Source organism: Anoplopoma fimbria, chromosome 13, assembly GCF_027596085.1.
Source record: "Anoplopoma fimbria isolate UVic2021 breed Golden Eagle Sablefish chromosome 13, Afim_UVic_2022, whole genome shotgun sequence".
Taxonomy (NCBI): Eukaryota; Metazoa; Chordata; class Actinopteri; order Perciformes; family Anoplopomatidae; genus Anoplopoma; species Anoplopoma fimbria.
In genome coordinates this window covers 2,024,800-2,050,069 of record NC_072461.1, presented here as the reverse complement: position 1 = coordinate 2,050,069, position 25,270 = coordinate 2,024,800, and the positions used below count along the sequence as shown (strand labels likewise).

General features: G+C 43.4%; 1 protein-coding gene across 1 annotated transcript in view; it reads right to left on the bottom strand.

The window, feature by feature from the left end:
• The window catches only part of mef2cb (myocyte enhancer factor 2cb), a 58,095-nt gene extending 33,757 nt beyond the window's left edge, over window positions 1-24,338 (bottom strand). Inside the window, 2 exon segments of the mRNA XM_054610318.1 lie at window positions 3,070-3,280; window positions 23,937-24,338. Of these exon segments, the coding sequence (XP_054466293.1) occupies window positions 3,070-3,123 (54 nt within the window). The 5' untranslated portion in view covers window positions 3,124-3,280; window positions 23,937-24,338.
• Window positions 24,339-25,270: the final 932 nt, after the last annotated feature.

Here is a 25,270-nt window from a genome sequence, read left to right as displayed (position 1 = left end):
ATGCATTGGTCTAAGCTGCAGAAACCAGACACCAAATATACCATCTTAGTATGTGTTTGAGTGAATAATCTGAATGTCTCAAATCTATACCAGTGTGTGCACACAAATACCTGTGCATGCATCTTGAACTGTACGTGTGTGTGTGTGTGTGTGTGTGTGTGTGTGTGTGTGTGTGTGTGTGTGTGTGTGTGTGTGTGTGTGTGTGTGTGTGTGTGTGTGTGTGTGTGTGTGTGTGTGTGTGTGTGTGTGTGCGCTAGCTGGGGCAAGAGAGTCTGCTCTCTGTGTACAGCCCATGAGTTTATGGCACAGGGGGCTCTTTCATGTGCCCGAGGCTGGGAGAGGGTCTGAGTGGTCAGGGGGCTTGGAGCCAGGGCTCCACACTGCTGCCCACTGTCCAGAGCTCCGGGCAGCCAGTCAACGCCAGGGAGGCCTGGCCCTTCTGTCCCTGCTCTGGGGAAGTGTTTCGGGGCCTGGGGGTGGCAGCCCAAAGTGGCCGTCCAGAGAGAGCCAGACGTTGTGCCCAGTATCATACTGCCGCTGCAGTGAGGGCATGGGATCTGGAGGCACTGTAGCCCTGTAGGTGGCAAGGTAGTGTTGACAGCCACACAGAGTGGTGCCACTCTAAAAAGGACTGCAGTATGAAGTGTGTATAGACACTAAAGAATCAGGGGAAATGTTACAATGGTTTATTTATTGTCTGATTATATTGCTATTTTGGAATGAAAAGGTTTTGTACCATATTCTATTTCATACAACTTTTGGGGCTTCTGAACATTCAGATTATGTCAAATAATTATCACTGTATACTCCATGGTGTGTGCAAATCATAAACATCAATCTGAATAAATGCAGAAGAACACAGAAGAGTTTTTATAAGTCTTAAAGCAAACCTTTTTTAGACATAAAACAGTTAAATGACACAAAGAAAGTGAGGCTGAACGTAACACTATACAAATTCCTCTGCTATTTATTTGGCTTGGGCTCAGGGACGTTTCCTCAAAAAGGAAGTGAAAATATGCAAACCCAAAGCTTCCGTTTTTTTTTTCTTTTAAGAAGAAATATAAGTTTTTCTGTGTCTGTCTTGTGATGTACGCCTCCATGAAATGTAGTGATGTCATTTATTTAGGCCGTAGGTTGAATAGCACTGAATGACATATGCTTAGCATGCATGCAGTGTTGCCCACATGACTGGATGACATCATATCAGTAAGACCTGCTTTTCGAGTTAAACAAACAACTAAATAAGTAATCTATCATATCAGCGATCAAAACAACAAAATCCAGTGATATATTGATTTTCCTTTCCCTGAACCCTCTCTCACTCCTCTCCACCCTCCTCCTCTCTCTGTAAGTAAAGCCCGGATATCTCAGGCATCGATTCCCCTCAGGTGTCCTTCCTGTCTCCCTTTTTCCCTCCTTATCCGCAGGAGCCGGAGTGCCTGGTGCAACTGGCGGGCCTAGTCTAAGGTGGGATGAGAGAGAAGGGCTGAGATAACAGTAAGGAGGAGGTGTGGGTGCTGCAGCAACACGATAGCTTTGGTACTCATGTGAAACTCTGTGACCTCCTCTTTGCTCTTGTCTCTCTGTCTGCCTGTCTCTCAATAACATACATATAAAAAACGAATACAGAGAATATGGGGGGATACTGTCACAACTCCCTGCATATTTATTAAATCTTTCTGCCCAAGTATCCTTCTCACTCTCCTTTTTGTGCTGCAGCTATGACTCTAAAGGCACCCGGTTTTGAGCATGCTGTGTATCACAGACAGTAAAATCATGATTAGAGGAACTTTCTTCTTCATCTCAGGTTCACTTCAAATCCTCGCTCTCCTCTCACTATCCTCTTGCTACTTAAACATCCTACTCATTGAGACATCCTGTAATGACAGGGTTCGCAATCTGCTTTGTTTACTTCTCCAGTATTGCCCAATCGATTCCTTGAGCCGTTTTATTCACCATACCCGGGCTGCAAATGGCCGCGTTTGATAAAACACACTGTGAGAAACTGTTGAGGACTATTCTTTTGGATGTCAGACCATAAGGAGGCAAAACGATGAAGTGGGTCTGTGTGTTCAGACAAGTTGTGTGTGCCTGTGTGAGTGTTTGACCTGTGATCCAGGGGCCACGTTAGCAGCGTATGGATCCAATTGGGCTGCCAGGATGCTGACAAAGTGTCAGTGGTCAGTCGTGCCACAGGAAGTGATCAATTGTGGGCCTCGAGGGCAGTGAGAGAGCTCTGTCTCTATCTATTTCCTGCACACAGAGGCAGGGTCTGCTTGAATCACGCTGTCCACAATTTATTATGTCTCTCTCTCAAGTAATGCCAGCTGTTGTTAAAAAAGTGTCTTGCAAGAATTCCATTGTTGCTATGTCCGTTACAGCTTCGTCTGTAAAGTATCGCTGGTTTGAATATGTATCTCTTGTGCTATGCAGAGGAAAGCTACAGCAGCCCTACTGTTACTGATTTGGCTCAAGAAAAATATTGTTTCAGTGTTTGTCTCCCAGGCCGTTCTTTATCTCCACCCTGTTGGCCCACTCCAGTGTGTCACTACAAACCATCCCATCTCTGTTTGGTTGTTTGTTTTTGTTTTCTTCCACCCTGACTCTCCGGTGCTACCACCCTCTTCTCAGTAATATTCCGCTGCCAGTGAGCTAAACTGGGTGGCATGGTGTGAGAGGCTGGGTGTGTGAAGGGTGCTACAGTTGTGTGTAGGTTGCAGCCCTCAGAGCGGGCATTGATATGCAGAATGTTTTTGGAGAATTACAAATGTTCTCATGCAAATCCCTTTTTGGGAAAAAATCCTCCTGGTGCCCTCACACTGGTTTGTTAAGAGAATGGGGAAACAAACCTGCCATTATAACCCAATGGAGCTCTTCCACCCAAAGCAATAACTGTGCTATCTCTGAATACACCACTCTGTCGCCCAGTTCACATATTGCCCAGACTCCCAGAAGACCTTCATTGTTGAGGGCTATGTGGGGTGTAGGGTGTTTCTCCTTCCTCCATCCTCCACCCCTCCCATCCTTCACCCTCATACTCATCCATCCTCCCCTCCCCCAGGGACTTACCTGTCTGTTGCGTTCATCCATAATCCGCGTGATCTGAATCTTTTTCCTCCCCATCGTCCCCGTCTCTTTCTTTCTCTCCTCTTTCTAAAGAACTTTATGCTTTCTTCTCTCTCCTCTTTCTTCTTTCTCCTCACTCTCCTGCTCTTCCTTTATCTGTCTTTTTTCTGCTTTCTATTTGTTCCAATCAACTCACAGATTCCAGCATCCGTACCTGCAAGAAAGAAATGGGGTGGGGGAGGAGAAGAGAGGAGAGCATAAGCATTAAATGAAATGAAATATGGCAAAATACTGAGAGAAAAAAAATAATAAAAGTGGCATCATGGCAGCCACAAGGGAGGGTGAAGAAAGACAAAGAATCTGTCAACAATGTTGTGAGAAACGCTGTGTTTTTCACTGTCGATATCATGCAAATCAGTTTTTGCATTTTTTTTTCCCAGGCACCGACTATGAGAAGAGACAGCGCTGTCAGGATCTCGCTTCGTTCACAGAGAGTTTGACAGTGTTTTGGAAGTGCCGCTAACTTAAACGCTCTAATCACCAACACTGTAACATTACCTCCAGACTGAGAAATACATTTTGTTTCTTCCCATTTCCTGCACTGTACTGACAGTGGAACTGCCAGACACAGCTTTTTCTACTCTATCTGCAGCTCATCTCCAAAATGGCAGACATGAGTCGCAGGATAGGATACAGATGTTAAACCAAGATCACTCTTGCCATATTTTGGCAAAACAAAGCCAAAAAAAAAAGACGAGAAAACGAAAAGTGCTAAGAGATCTTTTGAAACACGGTAGGAGGACGTTTGTTAGAGACTGAAATTAAACTAAATTCCAACATGAACTTAATCCAGCTGGACACACTGATTTTAAGTGAGAGCATCTGAATAAATGCACTTGCGTGTTTGATTGTGTGCACAGGGTGAAGTGCGTGTGTGCCTCTGATCAAGGAGCGGAGGCCAGCAGCTGATGAGCTGGACTGCATATGAAAGCTGCAGAAGAAAGCTGCGCTGCAAAGTTTGTGTGAGTGAGTGACTGTGTGTCCATGTGCGCATGCATGTGTGTGAGGGTGCACATGTGTGTGTGCGTGTGTGTGTTCTTGTCTGAGCTTGGCTAAGCCAGAGCTCCAGTGCATCTCTCCAGAGTGCTAAAGTAGGCCAACCCAATCTATCTCAGGGAGGAGCAGAAGAACTGTTGTTGTGTTTTCTTTTGACAGTAGAGGTGATAACGTCCCTCGTTATGCAAATGAGCATCCCATTATTTAAGCTCAGTGCAATGCAGGGGAGCTGTCAGCGCCGTCACATAAAAAAAAAATAAAAAAATCCTCCATCTACCCTGCCTTTTTTTCTCTACTTTCCCCTTCTTCTCTCTTCTCTCCTTTCTGAACCAGATTTCCGGCACCTGGCAGCACAAGCATCAGACATTGATGTGGAAGACGACACTGCTTCACCAAAAGACATGTCAGTCTCAGTCTCTCTCTCCATCACTCTCTCTCTCCTCTCATACAACCTTGCTCTCTTTCTCAATCTCTCATATTCTCTCCTTTGCACACTCCCGCACACATATATGCACATTGTGAGGCACTTCCTTTCCCCCCTTTTTTTGTCTTCCCCTAACCTGAATCCATGTATTTATTGAGTAACATGCATGAGAAAGCACAGGAAAGCTCTAAACCCCTGAGGTGAGCGCAGCACATTGCTATGCACTTGACCTCTTTGTGCTAGAGAGTAGGACATAATGATAATGAAAGTGCGTAATAGGGACATTCAGGGATACTGTGTCTCCTAGTGACAGACGGAGGCCTGTAGCAGTAATACATAACTGTAGATCTCTTCATTTGCAACAGAAGACACTACTACCTGCTTGGTTCCTTCAAAACCTAGGGTTATGTATTGTTTAGTTTAGTTAGGGCTAAGTCTGGAGGCCATATGCATAACTGAGATATAATAAATGTATTTCATTTTTAAGGAATAACATCATATTCATTATTGTGTATATAATAAGATTCTTAGCTAAAAACTTCCATCACACTAAATGGAAAACAAAGGGAGACAATACAATTTGAACAATGATGAAATACATGACAAAAAACTTCCTGGGTTGATGGTTTGGAATACGCCCACTTTATGGAAGAAATGAGATGCAAACATAAATGCATCATTTGGCAGTTAGGACAACAGCCGGACTGCACCATCATAATAATAACAAGATCTAAAATAACTCAGTGGCAGCTCTGAAGAGGCTATCCAAAACATTTTAGCATTGCTCTGCGCAAACACACCCATCCATAGACAGAAAAACAAAGAGCTGCCCTCTGGAAGAAAACAAAGAAGGATGTTGTCAGACAAACTAGGATTACAAGCCAACACTAAGGCGCTTGGCACAAGACAGCCAGACAAGGATATCAATCAAGTTGGCGTTCTTCAATCACAGGCTGACAGCATCATCCCCTCCCAGTCTTTGTGCTCAACACTACCCAGCCCGGGCATCGCTCCAAACAAGGAGGCGTTACCGCCGTGATCCCTGCCTCCTGGCCTCCACCTCCTCCTCGTTCCTCCCACAGCACACCGAGCGGAGCTGAACCTCTCAATGTCAACAACCACTGGGGCAACACCTTAGGCCTTACGTAACATTAACGCCGAGGCTAAGCCCGTGTCCTGAACATTTAATCCCTGCTTTTGGCTCCCAGCACCAGCTAAAACTCCCTGAGGTGAGTCTCCGCTGCCGCTTAGCCCCGTGTAGGCGCCTCCTCGCCTCAGCCACCCCCTCCTTACCCATCCCTTTTCACTCTTGCCTCCTCTACATCCTCCTACTCAACGAACCAAGTTCCCCTTTCCTCCGTCCCCACCTCTTCCTCCCCTCCAGCCAACACCCCCCACTGTTCCTCACACCCGCCCCCGTCCCATATGAGTGCCAGGCAGCTTCTGGATAAGAACTGAGTGCCCACCTCCTCATCGGGCTCCCTTCCCTCCCGTTCCCTCATGGTGGATGAAGCATCAGTTAACTTAACAGATTACCACTGAATCACTGAATCCAATTTGGCTTCATGGCTCCAAGACAGCGGAATGGAGGGAAATGCGGGAAACAAGCACTGCTTAGTGAGGATGGTCAAGTGGCGCAGGGCAGTAATCCTTAGCAGGAATTTTTTCACGGGGGACTGACACTGACACCTGACCTTGACAGGGCAAATACGGTGAGAAAGAAACAAGAGGATGAATGAAGACAGATAGTGTGAGACAGAAGAAATAACTAACAAGCTTGTACACATTAAGCCACTTTACTAATCCCAATGTAAGGCGTAAGGGAAGAGAGAATGAGCTGTGGAAAAAGACGAATACACTAAAGGGTGCCTTTATCTTTTCTGTGGTGTCTGACTAATGGTACGCCTGCATTCACACCAGCTCGGTAACTGGAAGGAGGCTGCAGCGACCGACTGCTAGGGTCAGAGGGCACGCTCACACCAAGCAGACAGAAGGACAACGGTTGCTCCTCTGCTTGTTTTATATCCTTGGTCCCAACTCTCTGTGCTTTGAGTTGGAGAGGTGACAATGAAAGAGAAGGAGAGTGGAGGGAGGAAAAAAACAGAGAAAAAGGAGAGAAGAGAGGGAAATGGAGTGAAGCATAAAGAGGGATCTTTTGAACAGGCACCAGGCCTCTCCAGGGGGAGGGGAAGAGCTGTACCCACGACCCTCCCATCTGTTAAGCAGACGGACGGAGAGAGAGAGAGAGACCGAGAGAGACCAAGAGAGAGAGAGAGAGAGAGAGGGATGAAGGTTGGGGGAGGATGGAGGAGATGGAGAGGGAGCAGCGATTCAGCACATAGATCTAATGAGCATTCTCTCTCTCTCTCTCTGAGTCTCAGAAGTGGAGCTGGGAGGACGATGAGAACATATACACTCAGTGCACCACAAGGCTTGATTCTAGGTCGCCTCTCTCCCAAGTGTTTAGTCACTAAAAACTAATATACAGCACATGGCGCTTTTTCACATTCTAATAGACGGTCTGTAGGGTGCTTGTTAATGTGGCTTTGTTATTGAGGACAGACGCTGAAGACGACTCCTTTGAATCATAGGGAGGGCGACAAAAAGAGGAACTTTACCTTGACTCATGCTCGGGACCGATTTGTCACTTTGAAAGACTGCTTTAGAGTTTTGTTTGTGAATGAGGAGAACTTAGAAGGAATGCACATGAACCCTGGTTCCAAGAACAAACATTTTGCACAATTATCCATCAGATTATTCCTTCAGAATTGAATAGTGAGGAAATGTTCAAGTAAAACTGGCACTCTTGTAAATGCAGGGTGTGTGGAATTTTGCTGATGCCGATGTTCTCGAATCCTAATTCTACACATGGTATAGCAAATTGGGAAGGTGATTTATCACGACAGGATTGGCGATGTTTTTCCAAGAAACCCCAACTCGGCAGCACAGCCTCGGCTCATGGTACATCTGCAACACATTTGGTAATAGCATGTGTCCTGAAAAAAAAAAAAAAAAAATATATATATATATATATATATATATATATATATATATATATTGCCAGTATCCCCTATCCTCCTAGGAAATGTGGTTGTGAGGATTTGAAATAACATATTACACTGCAGTAAGTAAACCTTTTAGGAGGTGTATGGTACATTAAATAAACGCTCTCTCTTTTTAAATAAACTCCCATTTCCTTGAAGAGGAGGATGAAAAAAACGCTTTAATATGGTTTTCCAAATACAATCTGTATGTCACTGCAGACCCACAGTGCTTCATTTTTACTTGAGCATTTCTGTCATGTAGAAGTTTCTTTTTCTAAGAGAACATTTAAGTTTTTTCTTTCAGATGTGTAGATTTGTTTAAGGTTTTGATGTAGCTATATACACATGTGCCTGTTTAAATGTGGATGCACTTTATCTCCTGTCAGGATGGATGGAGACGTAACAGCAGAAATGAGAGGAGGGGAAGGATCAAGCAAAGGAGCGAGTCGATGGCCAGGCAGGATGGGAACGGAAAATAAAAATGTGTATCAGGTCTCATTGTGCCTCTAATGTCATTACAGGCAGTGACTCCTCTATGTGGCACGCTGCACTCCCCATCTGTCAGAGCGAGATAGGCAGGGTGACGAATGGCTATCACTGCTACTTCCCTCAGCCCCCACCACCCCCACACCCACCACTCTAATGTCTGTATCTTTTTTGGAGTGCTGAGGGAGAAGAGTGACCTAAACCTGGGCGGTAGCCCACGCGTAGGTGGGCCTCTATGGCTCTGAATCTCTGCAGATATTAGGGCTAATTTAACATGTTAGCGGCTAAAGAGATTAGCAACATGTACATCTGGGGATTAGAGTGATATTGGTGGATCATCTTATAATGTGTTCATTCCTTTTTTTATCTTCCGGAGACGTTCTAGCTAAACTTGAATTTGAGAGGCTGTAGTGTGTGTGCGTGTGTGTGTGTGTTGCAGAATATGTCTTCACCTGTCTCTCTCTATTAGCTCATGATTTAGTTGGATCATTAGTGAGACAGAGACGGTTTAACATGTATTCTATTTTCAATCTCTACACGCCTTAGAACTGAGGGACCTGTCCATTGATGAGGAGGAGAGTGAGCCACTAGCATGTGGTTGGCACAAGTTTTATACACTCTGTCAAGCACGTATAAGTGTGATTGACATTATGGAACAAGGTATATTGTTATAAGTAGCAGCTCAAGATGAGCACTAAATTTCCGGCCAACCACAGTTCAACCAATTTCTCAACTTAAAACTTCCTATTTTAACTTTAAACTTAATTGATTTTCAAACTAATGAGACTCCGCAGTGCTTTCCCCCTCTTATCCTTCAATCCAACAGCTCTGCCCCGGAGTCTTGGAGGACAGAAAGACAGGAAACACACACACACACACACACACACACACACACACACAAACAGACACACACACACAGACAGCTCAGCGGAAGGATGTGACATCAGCAGGCACAGACAATCAAAGGTGCTAAAGGTGCTTCCTTCCCGAAATCGCTCTGTTAAGAGAGCAGAAATTGGGAATGAAAAACAGCAACAGCAGATGATTTGCAAATAAACAGAGGGGATACGCTCTCTGAATAATAAATACTTCAGGCCTTTTTTTTTGCTTAATGTGGCCATATACTAAGAGAAGTCTTAATTAAATTAAACTTAATATGGAAACCTAAACTTTTTCAATGAGGCAACAGAAAATACTGACTGGAAAACTGGGTTGAAAACTTACAAAACATTATAAAATACTCTACTTAGATTTACATCATATTAACTTTTGAAGATACCGAACTTTGTATAAAGCATATCTTGGGCATTCTACACAGTTTTCGCACACGGTTTGTATCTGATTTCTTTATTGTGAATTTAAGTCCAACAGCTTGATTTGCTGTTGGACTTTTTTTACATTTACCTAACTTGGCCTTTGTGGCATTTCCAAATTTTCTACTGAAGTGACTGATGTAAAACATTTTCTGTTAAATGAAATTATTAATTTGTGTATACATTTTATGATTTTATTGTTTATGAATTGATTGCAAACTGTAGTGTGATTGGGTAAGCTAGTAATGATTGAGTAGAAATGGATGTAGAGGAGCACGGAGCCTGCCCTTCGTTTGGGCAGCTGCACGTCTCACTCAGCACCAGCAAACAGGGGCCTTGGGCCATCAGAGCCGCAATGGAGGCAGATAGCCATCCGTCAGAGCCAGTATGGAGACAGGTGAGAGCCATCTTTCCATAGCCCAGTGCTGACTTCCCCAAGGACAAAATGACTTGACACAATGCGTCAACCCCCGTTTTGAAAGGAGGCCAAGGGCTGTAAAGCCGCAGCTGCTAGGCCAAAGGCAGACGAGCAAGAGGGCAGACATGAAGCCAGGCGAAGCCAGACAGACGGGGATATGAGGAAGAGTAGCCATTGTGGTTAAAAAGACATTCCCTGTCAAGTCAGCAGCTTTGTGTTGTGACAGTGGCTTATAGCCATGAGTGATAAACAAATAAACTTAAAGGACAGCAATGACAAACTTGCCACACACATATCCTTGTGCCAAGCTGGAAAAAATGGTATCAGAAAAAAAGGAGAAGAGAAAAAAAAGCAGAAGCATAGGCGAGCAACTTGGAGAGGCCCCGGAAAGGCTGAAATGAATCACGGTTTACTGCATTCAGTCTTTCCATGGCATGAGCATAAGATGGGGCAATGAATGCATTCAAGTATAAAGTAGAGATAGAAAAGATGATAGAGAAAAACAAGAATCAACTTAATAAAGGTGACAGAGTACACGGTGGAAACAAGAGATAAGTTGGGCAGAAGTGTAAGAAAGAGAGGTATTGAAATGGTTTTACTTATGGAAGTGGTGCAGATTGTGGTGAGAAGCACATCTGATGTTTAAACGCAAATATCATCACGTAAGTTTCACTTGATCAACACTGCCACAATTTCTTTCACTTCTTCCTCTCTGTCCCTCTGTCTCTCTTTCCAGTCATTGTAAAGTCATTTAAAAAAGCTCTGCCGCAGGTCATGTTTTCCAGTGAGAGTAAACCACTGTCTCAATTCACATGGGCGCCGAAGGACCCAGGTGTGACCAACTACTGAAACCGAAGGGATGGGAACAGAAAATGGGCACACGTACATGAATGATCACACACTTGCGCAAGAGCGCGTCTAGGTGCACGGATAATCCCCTGCTTATCTATTATGTTCACGAAACAAGGGGGGAAAAAAACAACTCTGTAATGAACAATGAACCAATGCAGTGGAATTGCAGTATGAACCCTTCAATGAGCGTACCCAGCCCCCACAGGAACAGCCGGGAGTCATGTCACTAAGAACACAAAGCACTGACATATTCACCCAATTATGTTCCCTGCCGAGTATGACAATGTCTCAGGATGTAAGCAATGTGGGGGGAGAAGGGCAGAGAGTGCGTGTATGTGTGTTTGTGTCAGAGGTTTGAAACAGAGGCTAAGGGCTTGTTGCTGAATGGCCCACGCTTACTTATGTTCAAGAACAGCTACATTTCCCAGTAGCCGTGCGCCCGTGTCGCCGCCTCGGCCTCACCCCATGCTGTATCAACACCAGACATCATGGTGAAGACGACCCGCTGATGATTTCATCACCCCCACCCCTCACTCTTTCTCTTTGCCACAGCATTCTAATCACCCTAATTAAAAGCTTTGTTCATTTAGGAATCTCTGATGACAATTTGTTTCACTCTACCCTACAGCAGTGGTGGCTGTGAAGAGAGGAGAATTAAATCTGATCTTCTGACAGCAATTATTAAATGCTCCCTCCTGGCCTCAATTAAGGCCCGCGGGCTATTGCTAACATGGCTAACCCTCATGCAACCACGAGGTGCCTGCACACTTCCCTTTTCTCTTCAACAGCTTTGCTTTGTCGCCCATCGGAGCATGTATGTGCATCTGTGCCTGTCTTTGAACTTGGTGGGTATGGAAATGCATGTTTGCTTATGGGTCATTATCTTTTTTAAATACATGCTGGTGGAGAATAGGTAAATTAAATGATTTCCTTTTTTTTGCAGGCTTTATGTTGTAACTAAATCAGCATGTGGAGGCAGGCAGCTCTACGGGGAAGTTGTGGAATTTACTATTTTTCCTAGTCTCGCTTCATCAGCACATTTGGATTCCACAATGAAACTATTACGTGGAAGGCTTATTTTTGAAGTTGTGACCGTAACAAGCAACTAATGAAGCTGCTGGCGATCCCCTCTACTTATCTACTGTTAAGACTTAAGTTCAGTGTGCTGAGGGCTTTAACTTTTATATGTAAAATCAATAAAACCGGCACTTATCTTAATTAGCATCACTCTATATTGCACTGGGCACACAAATCTTGAGGCTTGGCTGTGGACATGTCTTACAGAATAATCTATAAAACAAAACTAAAAAAAAAAATGACAGTTAACAAGGAAGAACTTTGCCTCTCCCTGTAGTTGTGACACTCCAGCAGCATTATGTGTCATGGTCGCAGCCTTGCTGAGCTGAAGTGAGAGCCACAGCACTGCTTTGAGTCTATGCACAGCGTGTGGGTAATTTGCAGAGAAGTAGAAGGTTGCACACTTCAACAAGGATGTCCTTCATAGATTCGACCTTCTGTTTTTTGTTTTTTTCTTTCTCCGGTCCCTGTGCTCTGCTAGGAAACCGAGTAACCTAGATCGTAGAGCAGGGGGAGAGAGGGATTGTGACAGAGAAAGAGAGACAGAAAGGAGGAGAGACTGAGGTATAGAGAGACTGAAAAAAAGAAAGCAGTAAGATTGAAGGGAGACAGTCAGAATTTGACACCCCACCAACCCACCAACCCACCAACGTTTAAAAAACCCTCCACAGGATGATGTCAGGTTCACTCCTCTTTCGTTCTGGTTACCGCAGGCTGATTGTGCTGATTATTGGTCAGCATTGTTTCCCTGTTGACGCTGCGCATCATTAAACAGAGATTGTTCCACTGTTAGTGTTTGTTTAAGCAAGGCTGGTATAATGTTTCCAGGCACTGTCCCTTCACCACAGACACACAAACTCACCCACACACCCACACACACAATGTAAACTTGAGACACAAGTTGTATGCGTTGCATCTATAATTTATGTTACTCCCATGCTTTGTTTCAAGTCAAACATACAATTAAAGTAAATTAAATAAAAAAGCTAAATGAATTTAAATATTTTCCAATCTCTATGATGAAAAATGTACATAGAAAAAGGTCTTAAAAATATGAAACTTTATCAGCACGTAGCCTTGACTACTCTCACAGTGCTTTACAGTTCCCAGAGGAGAGCTGGTGGTGGGGTGCATGAGGATAAAGGTTGTATGGAGTATGGAGGGCGTGTGGCGGCATACGGTACCTACAGATCAGCCTCTGTATAGGGGAGTGGCCCCAACCAAGGCCAGAGCCGGGCCAGACCCAGTCCAAGCCTGTCATTAGTCATCGGCTGGGTGCCGCGCTCCCTTTTGGAGTGGTTAAGGGGGAACCGGCGAGGGTCTGGCAGTTCCACTATACTCCACTCCCAGCACCATCACAACCCAACCTCATCAAAGGGAGCGCTCGTAATTTGTCACAGAAAGCAGCCAATTAACATATGTTAAGGGAGGAGGGACGTCGTGAAGAAGGGAGTGAGGGGGAGGGAGGGGGAGTGAAAAAAGATAGCGTATGATTAAAGAGTCTGCACAGCTGCACAAAATCAAGATGGCAAAGAGAGGTTTGAAAGAGATCTCAGACCCAGTAATCTGATAAAGCTTACTGTTACTTAACCCCCATAAGCAATGGAGAGCGGCAGAAGGAGAGAGCGGGGGAATGAAATAATAGAGACAAACAAATATTAAATTACTGCTGTGAAGCTACATGCTTTGGCTGAGTGCCTCTGCTCTCAATATGTTGCTACAGTGAAGGCCACTGTATCACAGGGAGATGACCCCTTGTGCCAAAACACTACTGCTGTTTGACCACGCACTATTTTTAGCCAGACGCTCACCATTGTGCTTAACGTAATTCACAGTTCTGCCAGGAACTTCTTCTCTGTTTGTTTTTTTGTCGCTTTTTTTTTCCTCCAAAATGTGAATGCCTGGTGCACCACAGCAATTTAGCTCCCTTTCTCATGAAACAAAAAGGTGTTTTGTTTTTTTTCAATTTTCATTTATTTTTCTGTCACAAAGTCTCAGACTCTCAAGTTGCTTACATTCTGACTTGTTTGTTTTCCTTCAAATTTTTGTTCCTCATGGTTGGTTTTTAACATGCTGTGTGGTTATTTATGCATGTGTGCGCGCCTGTGTGAGACTGTGTGTCTGCGCGTATGTGTGCATTTACGTGTCTGTTATTGTTGATGTTGTTGTTGTAGGAACATCTTGTGAAGTGAGTTGTGTGATATTTTGCCTTGTTGTTGGATACGGTGGCAGGCTGAATGCATTAGCAGTGCACGCCGATGCCATTCTGTGTTCTGTCGTCTCTCAGCCACCTCTGCCTTGTCTCTCTACCGGGACTGATCACACAGGCTGACAAGCAAGTTTGGGTCTTCGTCTGCCGCACCATCCTTCGCTACGTGGGCTCCGACTCTTTCAGCGAGAAAAAATAAGAGAGGCGGGGAGGAAGCTTTAAACAAATTTGAGTGATTTTGAAATTGTACGTCAAGTCGTGGGGAAATCCCCCCCAAACAAAACGGCAGCAAAAAAATGTTCCATTTCTAATACAGTTATTTGAAAATAATAATAATTATTATTATTATTAAAAAATGACTCTTATTTTGACTGAAATCTAATGAAAACTGACAGTAAAACCACGAATGGCCGACAAAAAAAGCATACTCTTCACTATATAGAAATCATGACTCTTTTTTTCCCCTCCTCTTCCTCTTTCTTGCACTCTTATCCCTGCCATCAAGCATCAGTCGATATTTATTTATTTTTCCTATTTGGGAAGTAAAGGGCTAGAGTGGAGGAGTGGAGGAGTGAGGAGTGGGGGACGGAGGGATGGCGGACAGAGGGGGCGGCGGAGAGTTGTGTTTGGTTCACAAGGCTCGCTGCTTGGTTGAATTTTTTTTTTCTCTTCTCTTCTCGTATGTGTTGCGAGCTGGTGGTTCAGTGAAGGACCTGGCTGCCTGGAGTTCCCCCCTCCACTCAAATCCCACTGCTGCGAGCACAGCTGCACCGTTCACATAACCTCGCCTGCCCCCTCCTACTCCCTCCCCCCCGGCTAATGATAGCAGAGCACGTCCCCTCCACAAGGCAACAGCTTTTTCCACTTCATGTACATACACACATACGCACAAACTTTGCGCGCATGCACACAAGCTCATCTGATCCGCGCGCAGACCAGCGGGCACAACATATCCCCTTCTCTTGGTTCCTTCCCTTTTTTCTCATATCATTCAATTTTTTCACCCTGAGAAAAGTCCCCTGGCCCTATGACCCAATGAAGGCCTGAGAACGTTACCCCCCACACAAACACACATACACAAATACACACACCAAACCCCCTTCGACTCAAAACTCCCGTTTTCTTCTCCCTGCACAGCCAGTGACCTGCATCACAGCTGTGTGTGGGAATTTGTACGAGTGGGTGTGTTTTTTTAGTGGGTTGAGTGTGTGAATGTATGTATTTGCACATACCTGCGCACGTCAATGTTCACACCTCGTATGCTGCTGTGTTACTGCATGTGTTATACATTTACTTGATGTGCAGATTTCTGTCTTTTTGTGTGTGTGTGTGTGTGTGTGTGTGTGTGTGTGTGTGTGTGTGTGTGTGTGTGTGTGTCTATGTAAGCAGAGAAGGAAGGAGGTGAGGGCAGCTCTGGGCTTCTGCTGCACCTACTGTGCATTATCCCAAATAAACAACTCATTACACGTGTACTTAACCAAGGGGAGCTGGCGAGCAGTGGAAGCTAATCCCTGTTATCGTTCCTAGCGTTTCTCCGCCGATTAGGCTACAGGGGAGAGGAGCGCACGAAGGTAGGCTGAAGAGTGAGGAGGCGGCAAGAGGGAGAGAGAAGAAAGAAAAGCGTTTGAGTTAACTTCCCACAAGTGCCTTTCTTACTTATAGTATCCCTTCTCACTCTATCTTTCTCCCTCCCGCTACCCTCTCGCCTTCTCTCCTTTCTTTTCCCTGTGGATTTTGCACTGCTCTTCCTTGTTTTCGACCATCTCTCAGAACTGGGTCATCGACAGACTGTGCGGCAGCATTTTGAAGAACATGGGAGGGGAAAAAAAAGCGTGTTCTCTCTATGAGAACAATCCAAGGCTTCTTTAACAAGTAGCCCGCTTATCAAATTAAGCTGTCAAAAGCACATTAATAACAGGCAGCACAATTCCCTTCACAGAGAAAGAGGGAGAAAAAAAGCACATTCGGGAAAAAAAGGGAATGATTTCTCTTTTACCGTGTGAAGAGACAGTCCACCAAGGGCAGTAAAGCTTTTCTAAGATTTATCCCTCTCTCTATTTCTCTCTTTCTGTTCCATTCTTAATGTGATTATGGCGCCCCTGTTATGAGGGGCCAAGATGTAGAGTGCCACTCATTTAGAGGGTGACAATATCTCGGGCTAGGATGCAGCAGGGATGGTGCTCATGTTAAACAGAATTACTGGCTTAACATGCGCTGAATTTCCACTTTCTACAAAACAGACTCCCCTCGTGCTGGGTGACAGTTAAACAGATAAAAGAGCATCCCAGGGTTATAACGTGGATTCAAGACCAAATAATAAGATGGTTTGATGGAGGAATATGAAGCCCAGTAAGGGATAAGAGGAATAAGCAACAAGACTGTTACCCGCCCACATAATTGATATATTAACTATGAGTTTGACCCTGGATGTTCTGAACCTTTTCATAACAGAACAGACTATGATAAGTAAATTATACTCTCAAACATCAGTGGTAGAAAAGGATAAGTTTGTTCACACATTCTGTCTTTATTGGGTGCTCTTTCGTACCAAAACACCGATTATACCCTCAATAATGTGGAGCCGGATCATCCCATAAGAGAGCGAGAGCAGAATGTGAGGAAAACAGTGTACATCGACGCAAAGAGAGAAAGTTAACACTCTCAGTGCCGTTCACATGGCATATGCCTGAGACGCTGAAATTAAATTAACAAGACACCTCGGCATACAGATGGCAGAGAGGAGAGAAAACCACCCTATGACCTTACACGCTAAGACTAAGTGTAAAAAAAAAAAGAAACTCACTTCTCATTTTAAAGACTATATATTGTGTTGCCATCTTGACACTCCTCTTATACACTGCTCATTGTTGGTGATAGGAAATGAACTTTTCTTTTTTTTTATCTGTACTTTACAAAATCTGACAGTAGCAGCTAGGCTGCTCACGCTGAACTGCAAGCCCTTTTGTGTTTTACTACGGAGACTGATTTTCTCACACCTTCAATTTGAGTTCCATCCTGTTTGCTCGGCCCTGAGGGGCAGTTCTGCTGTGGCCCGGAGTGGGCCGGCGTATATGGATGTGACGCGGAGGCTCCGGGACTCTGCTAGAGGGAGGCTGGAGCCACGACAGGTATCCCCGCACTTCCTCAGCTATTTATAAAACCATGAGGCCAGCACAGGGCCAAAAATAAGACGAAGGCCATTTTTATCCCAAATAATAAGAGGTGGCGCACTCCGTTCCTCACACACAAACGCACACACCAGGAGCCTTAAAACGGCCACCAACACTGAGAAGAATTAACAACAAATAAAAGCAAATTAAAAAAACTCATCACTAGACAACGAAACTATCTCTGTCCTCCTATCAAGCATGCTCACACGTAAACATCCTCACACACGCACACATACACACACACACACCAGACAAAAGTCAATATCAAGGCTGAGCTATTTCTGTAGAGAGCACTATTTAGGAAGTGTGGGCTGGGTGCCAGTATTCTCCTCAGTATCGTCTGGGCGTCATTGCGCTGCCACTGTTATACAAACTCACCTCTTTCCTCTCTCACCCGCTCCTCACCCTTTCCACCCAACCCCTTGCTCCATTGTCAGTGCTCTCTCTCTCTCTGTGTTTCTCTTATACACACACACACACACAAGGTTATTTGTTTTTCCACTGGGTCGAACGACAGTGCCAGGTGAAAGCATCTATTGGCAGGATAAAGAGAGTGGCTGGTGTGAGATCACAAGGCCCCACTCTGCCCAGCAAACCTTGAAGTGAAGCGCTGGGCTGGAGTTTCAAACAAAGTGCCCCCTCATTCATTATACATGCAACTGCACTGAAAATCTCCTTCCGCAACACCATCTCTTCTCTCTCTCTCTCTCTCTCTCTCTCTCTCTCACTCTATAGGCGGCTCTCTTTCTCTCTATCTTCTCCTTTTTCTCTCTTTTTTTTCAGACAGAGCATCCATAAAGTATGAATAAAATTAATGACATCACGAGCTGCACTTTGGAAGAGCCACTGTAGGAAAAAGCCATACATCACATGGCAGAAGGAGCCGGGACAGAAAAAAAAAAAGTACAAAAAAAATAAATTGGGGGAGAGAGAGAGAGAGAAAAAAAGGGTGTAGGGGGGAGTTGCTTCACCATTCTCCACCCTAGGGGCACTTCGTATTGCTGTATGTTGTTGTGTGTTATTAAGTCTTAGATTTCAGATACACTTTAGCTAAAAAGTTTGAGCACGATTCATTTCTTTTTTTTTTTTCAAATTTCGTTATGTAGCGGGCAGCAACAAGCCCTTTCTTTTCTCTGTCCTGTTTTCTCCTGACTTTTTTTCTGGTCATCTGAGTAATATAAGTGCTCAAAACAGTCCGTTGCTGCGCATTCTTTTACAGGCTGGCCTTTGGTGTGGGAATGGCACAGATGACAGTGGAAAAGGAACACTGGTGTGGACTTTGGCAGGACACCGCCTGGTTAGGCTGTGTGCTGTGCAGAAGAGGGAGAGCACTGAGCGCAGATTCTTATATAGCTGTTTCTCGACATAGACGGTGTTAACAGCATTTTCAACAACGCGGTCCCCTCGGAGTTGTGCAGCGAACCTCTTGATGTTGCAGACTTTGCCCAGAAATATGAGACTCTAAAATGAAAAATAAGCATTGCATTTAAGACTGTAATATTCCTCCTTAGAGCAGAAAAAAAGAGATAGACTTATCAATCGTGCTGTCTATTAGTGGCAATTTAGTGTGAGCAACATCACGAAAAAGCCTGACTTGGTAAAATTCAAGTCCTTATTCCTCTGTAACTAGAATGAACCCAAGATGTGCTAAAAATACTCAATAGCAATGTGAAGCTCTGCAGCAGCGCGGATGGGGAGCAGTGGCGGCAGCGGCGCAGATTGTGGCAGGGGTTTCAGATGGATGTGAGCTTGTGTGGGGCCAAGGCACAGAGCTACCTCTGTGCGTCTCACTGGACTATGTTGCAGAATGACTCGGCTATGTTGCAGACGTGACAAAGATAAATTACAGCCAGTGGAAAACATTTCAACATTTTTTTTCTCACTCTCTCCCTTTCTCCACACCTCTTATTTTTTTGTGGGGCATTGGGTGTAGTCCAAATGTGTGCCACACTAAAGGAAGATGGTGAAGAGGGAGGGGGGAGTCTCTGTAAATACATTAGGGTGTATGAAGTTGCCCCTCACCGTTCACAGGTCAGGTACTGTGTTTTATGATGGAACACGCCTTCTGTCGCAAGATTTATGCACATGGACTGCAAATACTTCTCCCTAAAACTAACCCCTAAAACTCACTTCCCAGTTAATTCTGGAATTACCACACAACATGTTTAGAGCAGCTATTACAGATAAACACTGTATGTATGCGGTATCACAGACTAGGCTGCCTGGAGTCTGTTACACTGCTACTGAATAAAGATAAAAAATCTCACAGGAAGGCAACTAAAGTAGGTGTCTGGTGGGGAAGTTAATGAACTAATTTAAAAACATGCTCGTTTAACTCTCATTTTCCGATTTCAGTGTTGATGCTGAGGCATTCAGCCTGATCGGAACCATCCAATGTTTAGACAAAGAAATCCAACCTCTGTTCTACTCTAAATGTTTCTCTTTGTCTTATCATTCAAAGTCCTCTGCCCGCTGTACTCAACTGCCTTCTCCCCTCCCAGAACTCTCTCCCTGTCCAAATATTTCAGGGAGCAGGCCTCAAGTATGGTGAGGTGTTTTGGGTGTCTCTTTAGGTGGGCCGCAGCTGACGATATGTTTGTGTGGTCAGCACTACTGAGCAAAGACCACCCAGCAGGCAGCTGCTGCCACAAAGACCAACAGGCCGGGCAGGAAACAGGAAACAGGAAGAAGAAGGCAGGACATCCTGTTCATCAGTGTTAGGCATGACATCACGAAAGCAACACTCTTTAATGAATAATACCTGATCTGTCGCTCTGCTTTTAAGTCACCTATGCTCAAATACATTTTTTTCTCTACGTTTTTCTACTGTGTGTTTCTTTCTCTGTCTTTCTGCGCATCTGTCTTCCCAGTTTGCCTTTTCAGCCTTCACACTGACACTGTTTTCCAGACTGCTCCATCATCCCAGACATCAAATCCTACCCTCTTCGATGTGAGAATAAAGGAGAAAAAAAGTACACACATTTTCATTTGAATATACACCAGCGACAACGTCACGAAACTCAAAACAAAAAAAAAACACAAAAGCACAAACATTCCGACGCGCAAACAGACTGAGACGAGACACAAACTTGAACGCGCACACACACACACACACACACACACACACACACCTCCCAGACACACAGCACATACTGACAGACAAACACACAAAGAAACAGCAAACACAAAGCACAGCACAGCCAGAAGACTGCTTTATGCAGAAATATTCTAAAGTGTGTTTTACAATACAATTAAACATCAAAGGCTGATATATTCCTCTGTGATCTTTAACACCCAAGTGAACAAACCCCATACACCCCCATCCACTTACAGCGTACAGAGAAAGTTGCTGAACGTCACCGCTAATTACTAGATAGAGACAGAAGAAGACTATGCATCATTATGCAAAAACCAGGACATATTCAAATATATGCATTCAATCCACCATAAACCATTCAAGGACCGTGTGATTTACTTTAGATTATTACTTTTTAAATTTAATGAGTAATTGCAGCTGTTATGAAGATATACAGACAGTGCTCCAAAGGCACAGGAACATTTGGGTAAACATTTCTAACATGCATAAGAGTAAGGACAAAGAAAGGGAGGTCTGTTCAAAATGAGTAAATAAACACATAGCGAGGTTGAGCCCTACACATTTAATTCGTACTATTAAAATGTATGAAAACTCAAAAAAATACTTTTCCTTACATCTAGCAAAAGAGGGAACACCTGCCTCGTGCAATAAACAAGAATTCAACATGCCCTTGAGTTATTATAAAACAGAGGTATTTTCATCTGCTTATAAACAGGCAAGAAAAGGAGTGGCTTAGCAAATTGCTTAATATTTCTGCAGTATTTGTGTCAGATAAATTTACTATAAGGAGAGGTTAACTTTATTCTATGACATCTAGATTGGTGGTGTTCTCTGTGACATTTATTTGAAAGAACGTAAACCAAACTATGCTGCACTATTCAAAGGATATACAGGGATGTCTCTTGACAGTTTAAGGTATTAAATGCTCCTTATATATGAGGTAAATATGATTCTCCACAATTTACTCTCATATTACCTTCTTATTTGAGCCAAAGGGCATGAAGTCCAATTACAGTACTTCAATATCTAGCAGCAGATCTTGCCAACCTGCGATCAGCAAATGAGTGTTTTACTGATGTTTAACTGAGCAAACTCTGCAAACCCCTTCCAAAATATTTGAAACCATTAGTGAAAAGAAAACTTTAAAGCATAGCAAAAGGGGCCATTAAATTATTTGCTTAAACATAAATACTTCTGATGTTTCCATTAAGAATAATGTTTTCATAGAAGGAGGGAATCTTGAAATGTGCCTGGTGTACAGTATTAAATGTCTATGCTCTGAGGCAGCACAGTGGTTTACTTTACTCCTTTTTTTTTTTTTTAAAAAAAAAAGCTGCAGGAATTATATTAGACATTTATAATCAAAGATATAAGCAGCAGTCCATCCTATCTATGCTGATTTTTGTCTGAGCACTTTTAAAACACATGGCAATCCCTGACCATGGCACACAATGTGTCCGTTCCCTTCACTTAACTAAAGCTCTACTGAGCCCCTGGTGTACAGCAAAGTGCCCTGACAATCGGCTCAATGCCCTGGCCAATCACAGGGACACGTGACCTTCTAATCCCTCTCTGTGTGAAGGGGTAAGAGTTTGTTGTCAATGTTGGTTTTGTGAATCAGCGCCCAAAATCCCAAATGATCTGTCATGAAGGAGAGGTCTTAAGAGAATAAGAGAAACAAAAGCAGCACGGGCCAGATAATGTGTGGGTGTCAGTGTGTGCATGTGTGTGTGACGGTGTGTGTGTGTGTGTGTGTTTAACAGAAAGGCAGAGGGAGAAAGGAGACACACCATGCTTTTGCCTGGGCATTTGTGTGAGTTTGCGTGCGACTGCATACGTGCGTGCATGTGTGTGTGTTTGTATAGGGTCTCTGAGATTACAGAGCTTGGCTGACAGAGTCCTCTGTGTGTAATCGTGGGTCCACATGTGAGCGCTCACCTTCCTCTGAGCGGATTAACCTAACGCTAAATCCCAAGAGAGCAACAGGCCAGACAGGCCACACAGAACAACTTCATTGACGATGGGCAAAAGGGACGGCCATGCGTAAAATCTATTCATAGACTAATACACTTTTATATATTTTTTTCATGAGTAAACAACGCATTAAAAACAGCATCAAGAATTATAAAAAGTAATGGGACAATGCACAGAAAAGTACATTTTCTTAAAATGTAAAAAATGTACCTCACATGTTGCATATACTTTATATAGGCTGCATCTTTTTTTGTGAAATATAACAAAGTGTATTCAGCACGCTTTTCATAGAGTCACAAATTAGGTTGATATGTTGTAGTACACAGAAAGACTTTATCACTTTAAAAATGTTCCTTACCCTTAAAATATCCCACTAATAGGCCATTTCAAATTTAATAGTTCTAATATATCTGAAAATGTGCTGTTAATATCATATCTGGTTGATTCATTTTGAGAAATTAAATTTATATCTACATTAATAAAAAAATGTAACTTTAAAAAAAGGGAACATGTACATGTATATTAATGAACGTGAGCTAAATGCACACAGCCCTGTCAGTTCCAAAATCTGTGTAAATAAAAATTAATGTATAATTTTAAATTTCATGACCATCATAGTTAATCCTCACATTTCATCAGTGGGCTTCATATCCATACTTTAAGTACATCACAAATACATCCAATTGGTTTTATAAAGCTGCACGAGTGAAAGTTGCCACAGGTTAATTATGGAGTGATTATTAATCCTCTCACTGCAACAGGTTCAATTGAGCCACGAGACTGAACTAAACTCACTGAATAATTATAAAATGTTCACTGTAGTGAAATAAGTCTGAACAATCTCAGTCACAGAGAAGAAATTATAATATAGCCTGAACACACCAAACACTTCTCTAAAACCCTGATTCACAGTCCCAGTCTGCGTGAATTAACGCTCAGAGAAGTCTAGCAAACTGTGTTCTCTTGTGTTATAGTTTGGAATTTTTAATGTTTACACAATTCAGTCTATTCTAATATATTTATGAAAGTTGCCTATGTATGGGTTATCCTTATTTAACATGATTATTGTGGTCATAAGAGCACCTCAGTTTAGTCCTCGTAAACCACTGGTAAATTATGACATATCTACTCAGTAAGTCAGGCCACCGTATATGCAGTGAGTTTTCCTGCATTATGTTTCTTTAAGCTAATTATATGAAGTAAAATAAGTTAAAACTTCTGAACAGCATGTCTTTTTTTTGTTTTTATTTCAACTGCCTTTGAAAGAAAGTTTCCTATCATATTTTCTTGTTGAATTGCATACATCAGATAGATTAAACACTGCATTTTAAACTAAAAGTGTAACTTTTCATGTGCCACCCCTACATGGAGGAAGAGAAGAACAAACTGCATCATGTTATGTTATTATGCAGTATTCAGCAGAGGTCTTTGGGTCTGCATGTGGACAGGAGAAAGCTAAACAAGGTCGAGACAACAGTAACACTCCCTAAAACACGAGCCAGACCTTGCCTGGCTCCTAATAGACCATAAACAGATATTTGATGTCAGGCTGTAATTATATGACATAGCTGTCACCGGCATGAGTGGATCAGGGTCCCAACAAATCAATAGACGCAGTTAACTGTAGTGTGTTGAGGAGCAAAATAGACCCTCAAGTTTCAGTCTGGAAGAATTAAAAAAAAAAAAAAAAAAAAAAGATACTGATCATAAGATGCAACGTGTTCTGTGGATGTTGAGTGCGAGTACTTACTTTATTAGGCATGAAATCTTGGTGAAGAGAGATACAACAAGCAGTCCGCCGGTGGTTCGGAGGTCTGGAGCTGCTGCTTGATGAGGACAGACTTTAGCCGAGAGACGCACTTAAAATCCAGGAGCGCAACTTAGCTGAGGACGTCGCCGGGAGGGGAAAAAGTAAGCTACAGTACGTGGTAGGAGTCTCTATATTGTCAGAGACAACTACTCCCTCTCTCTCTACTTCTCTCTCTCTCTCTCTGATCGGACAGTGTCTGCTCAGGAGGCGGTGAGGACGCTTCTCCTGCTCTCTCTCTCTCTCTCTCTCTCTCGGTGATGGAGGAGGTGGTGGTGGTGGAGGTGGTGCTGCTATACTGTACTGCTTGGAGGTCTGGATGGTGATGATGATGTTGAGAGGTTCTTTTCTGTTTCCTTCCCTCCTGACCGAGTCTCTCCCCCAAACCCTCTCCTCTCCCCAGTGCGAGAAGAAATAATCGATTTTTTTTTTTTTCTCTTTTCTTTCTTTTTTTTTTTTTTTTGACTCCTGAAAAGGGGGCGGGCTCACATTTCCCAACTCTACTTTAATGAAAGAGGCTCGGCTCTTAATGCTTTAGTGGACGGACAATTAACTGCTCAGAGAGGACCACTAGAGGATGTGTGCTTAACTAATGAACCATCAGAGAGCATCTTTAGCCGATGCACAGCTACATCCAGCTGCCAAAGTTGATGTTTCAGTTGTGGCCTGTTGTTTAATGCATAAACAGACAGAGAAAGACACATCTCTATTCTCAGGAAAACGATAGAAGAAGAGCAAATCTTCTCTGTTTTAAAGGAAAAGTTCATTTTAACATGCTTCTTGCAATTAAATTAGATTCAACTCATCTATCTTGTTCAGTAAACCCCCAAACAATACCATAATTCAGCTCTCAACAGTTTTATTCCATGTCTGTGCCATATGAATGCTGCCTCCTGTCTGAGTCTCTACAAACTTTCCACCTCCTGCAGCCCGCCAATCATTCTCCAGGACCCAGCTATCTCCTTCAGATAAGCTCTGACACAGACAGTAAGCATGGGGGAATTACCAAGTCTTTATCCATCCAACCAAATGATTTCAAAACATCCACTCTATTAGTGTGAAGATAACAATTAGAACAGCAAGTTTGCCACTTCAGATAAGACACAGACAGGCAGTCTGTACGGAGATGTATCCCAGATAGGCCTTGTAATACCCTGGTTCTATTATACTCACATTATATGGGTGCGATATCAGTTTAAAGAGTGGTTGTCTTGAATGGAGCCTGTTATACTCCCATACACCATCAGTTCTTACTCTTTAGTTTTCATCAATACATC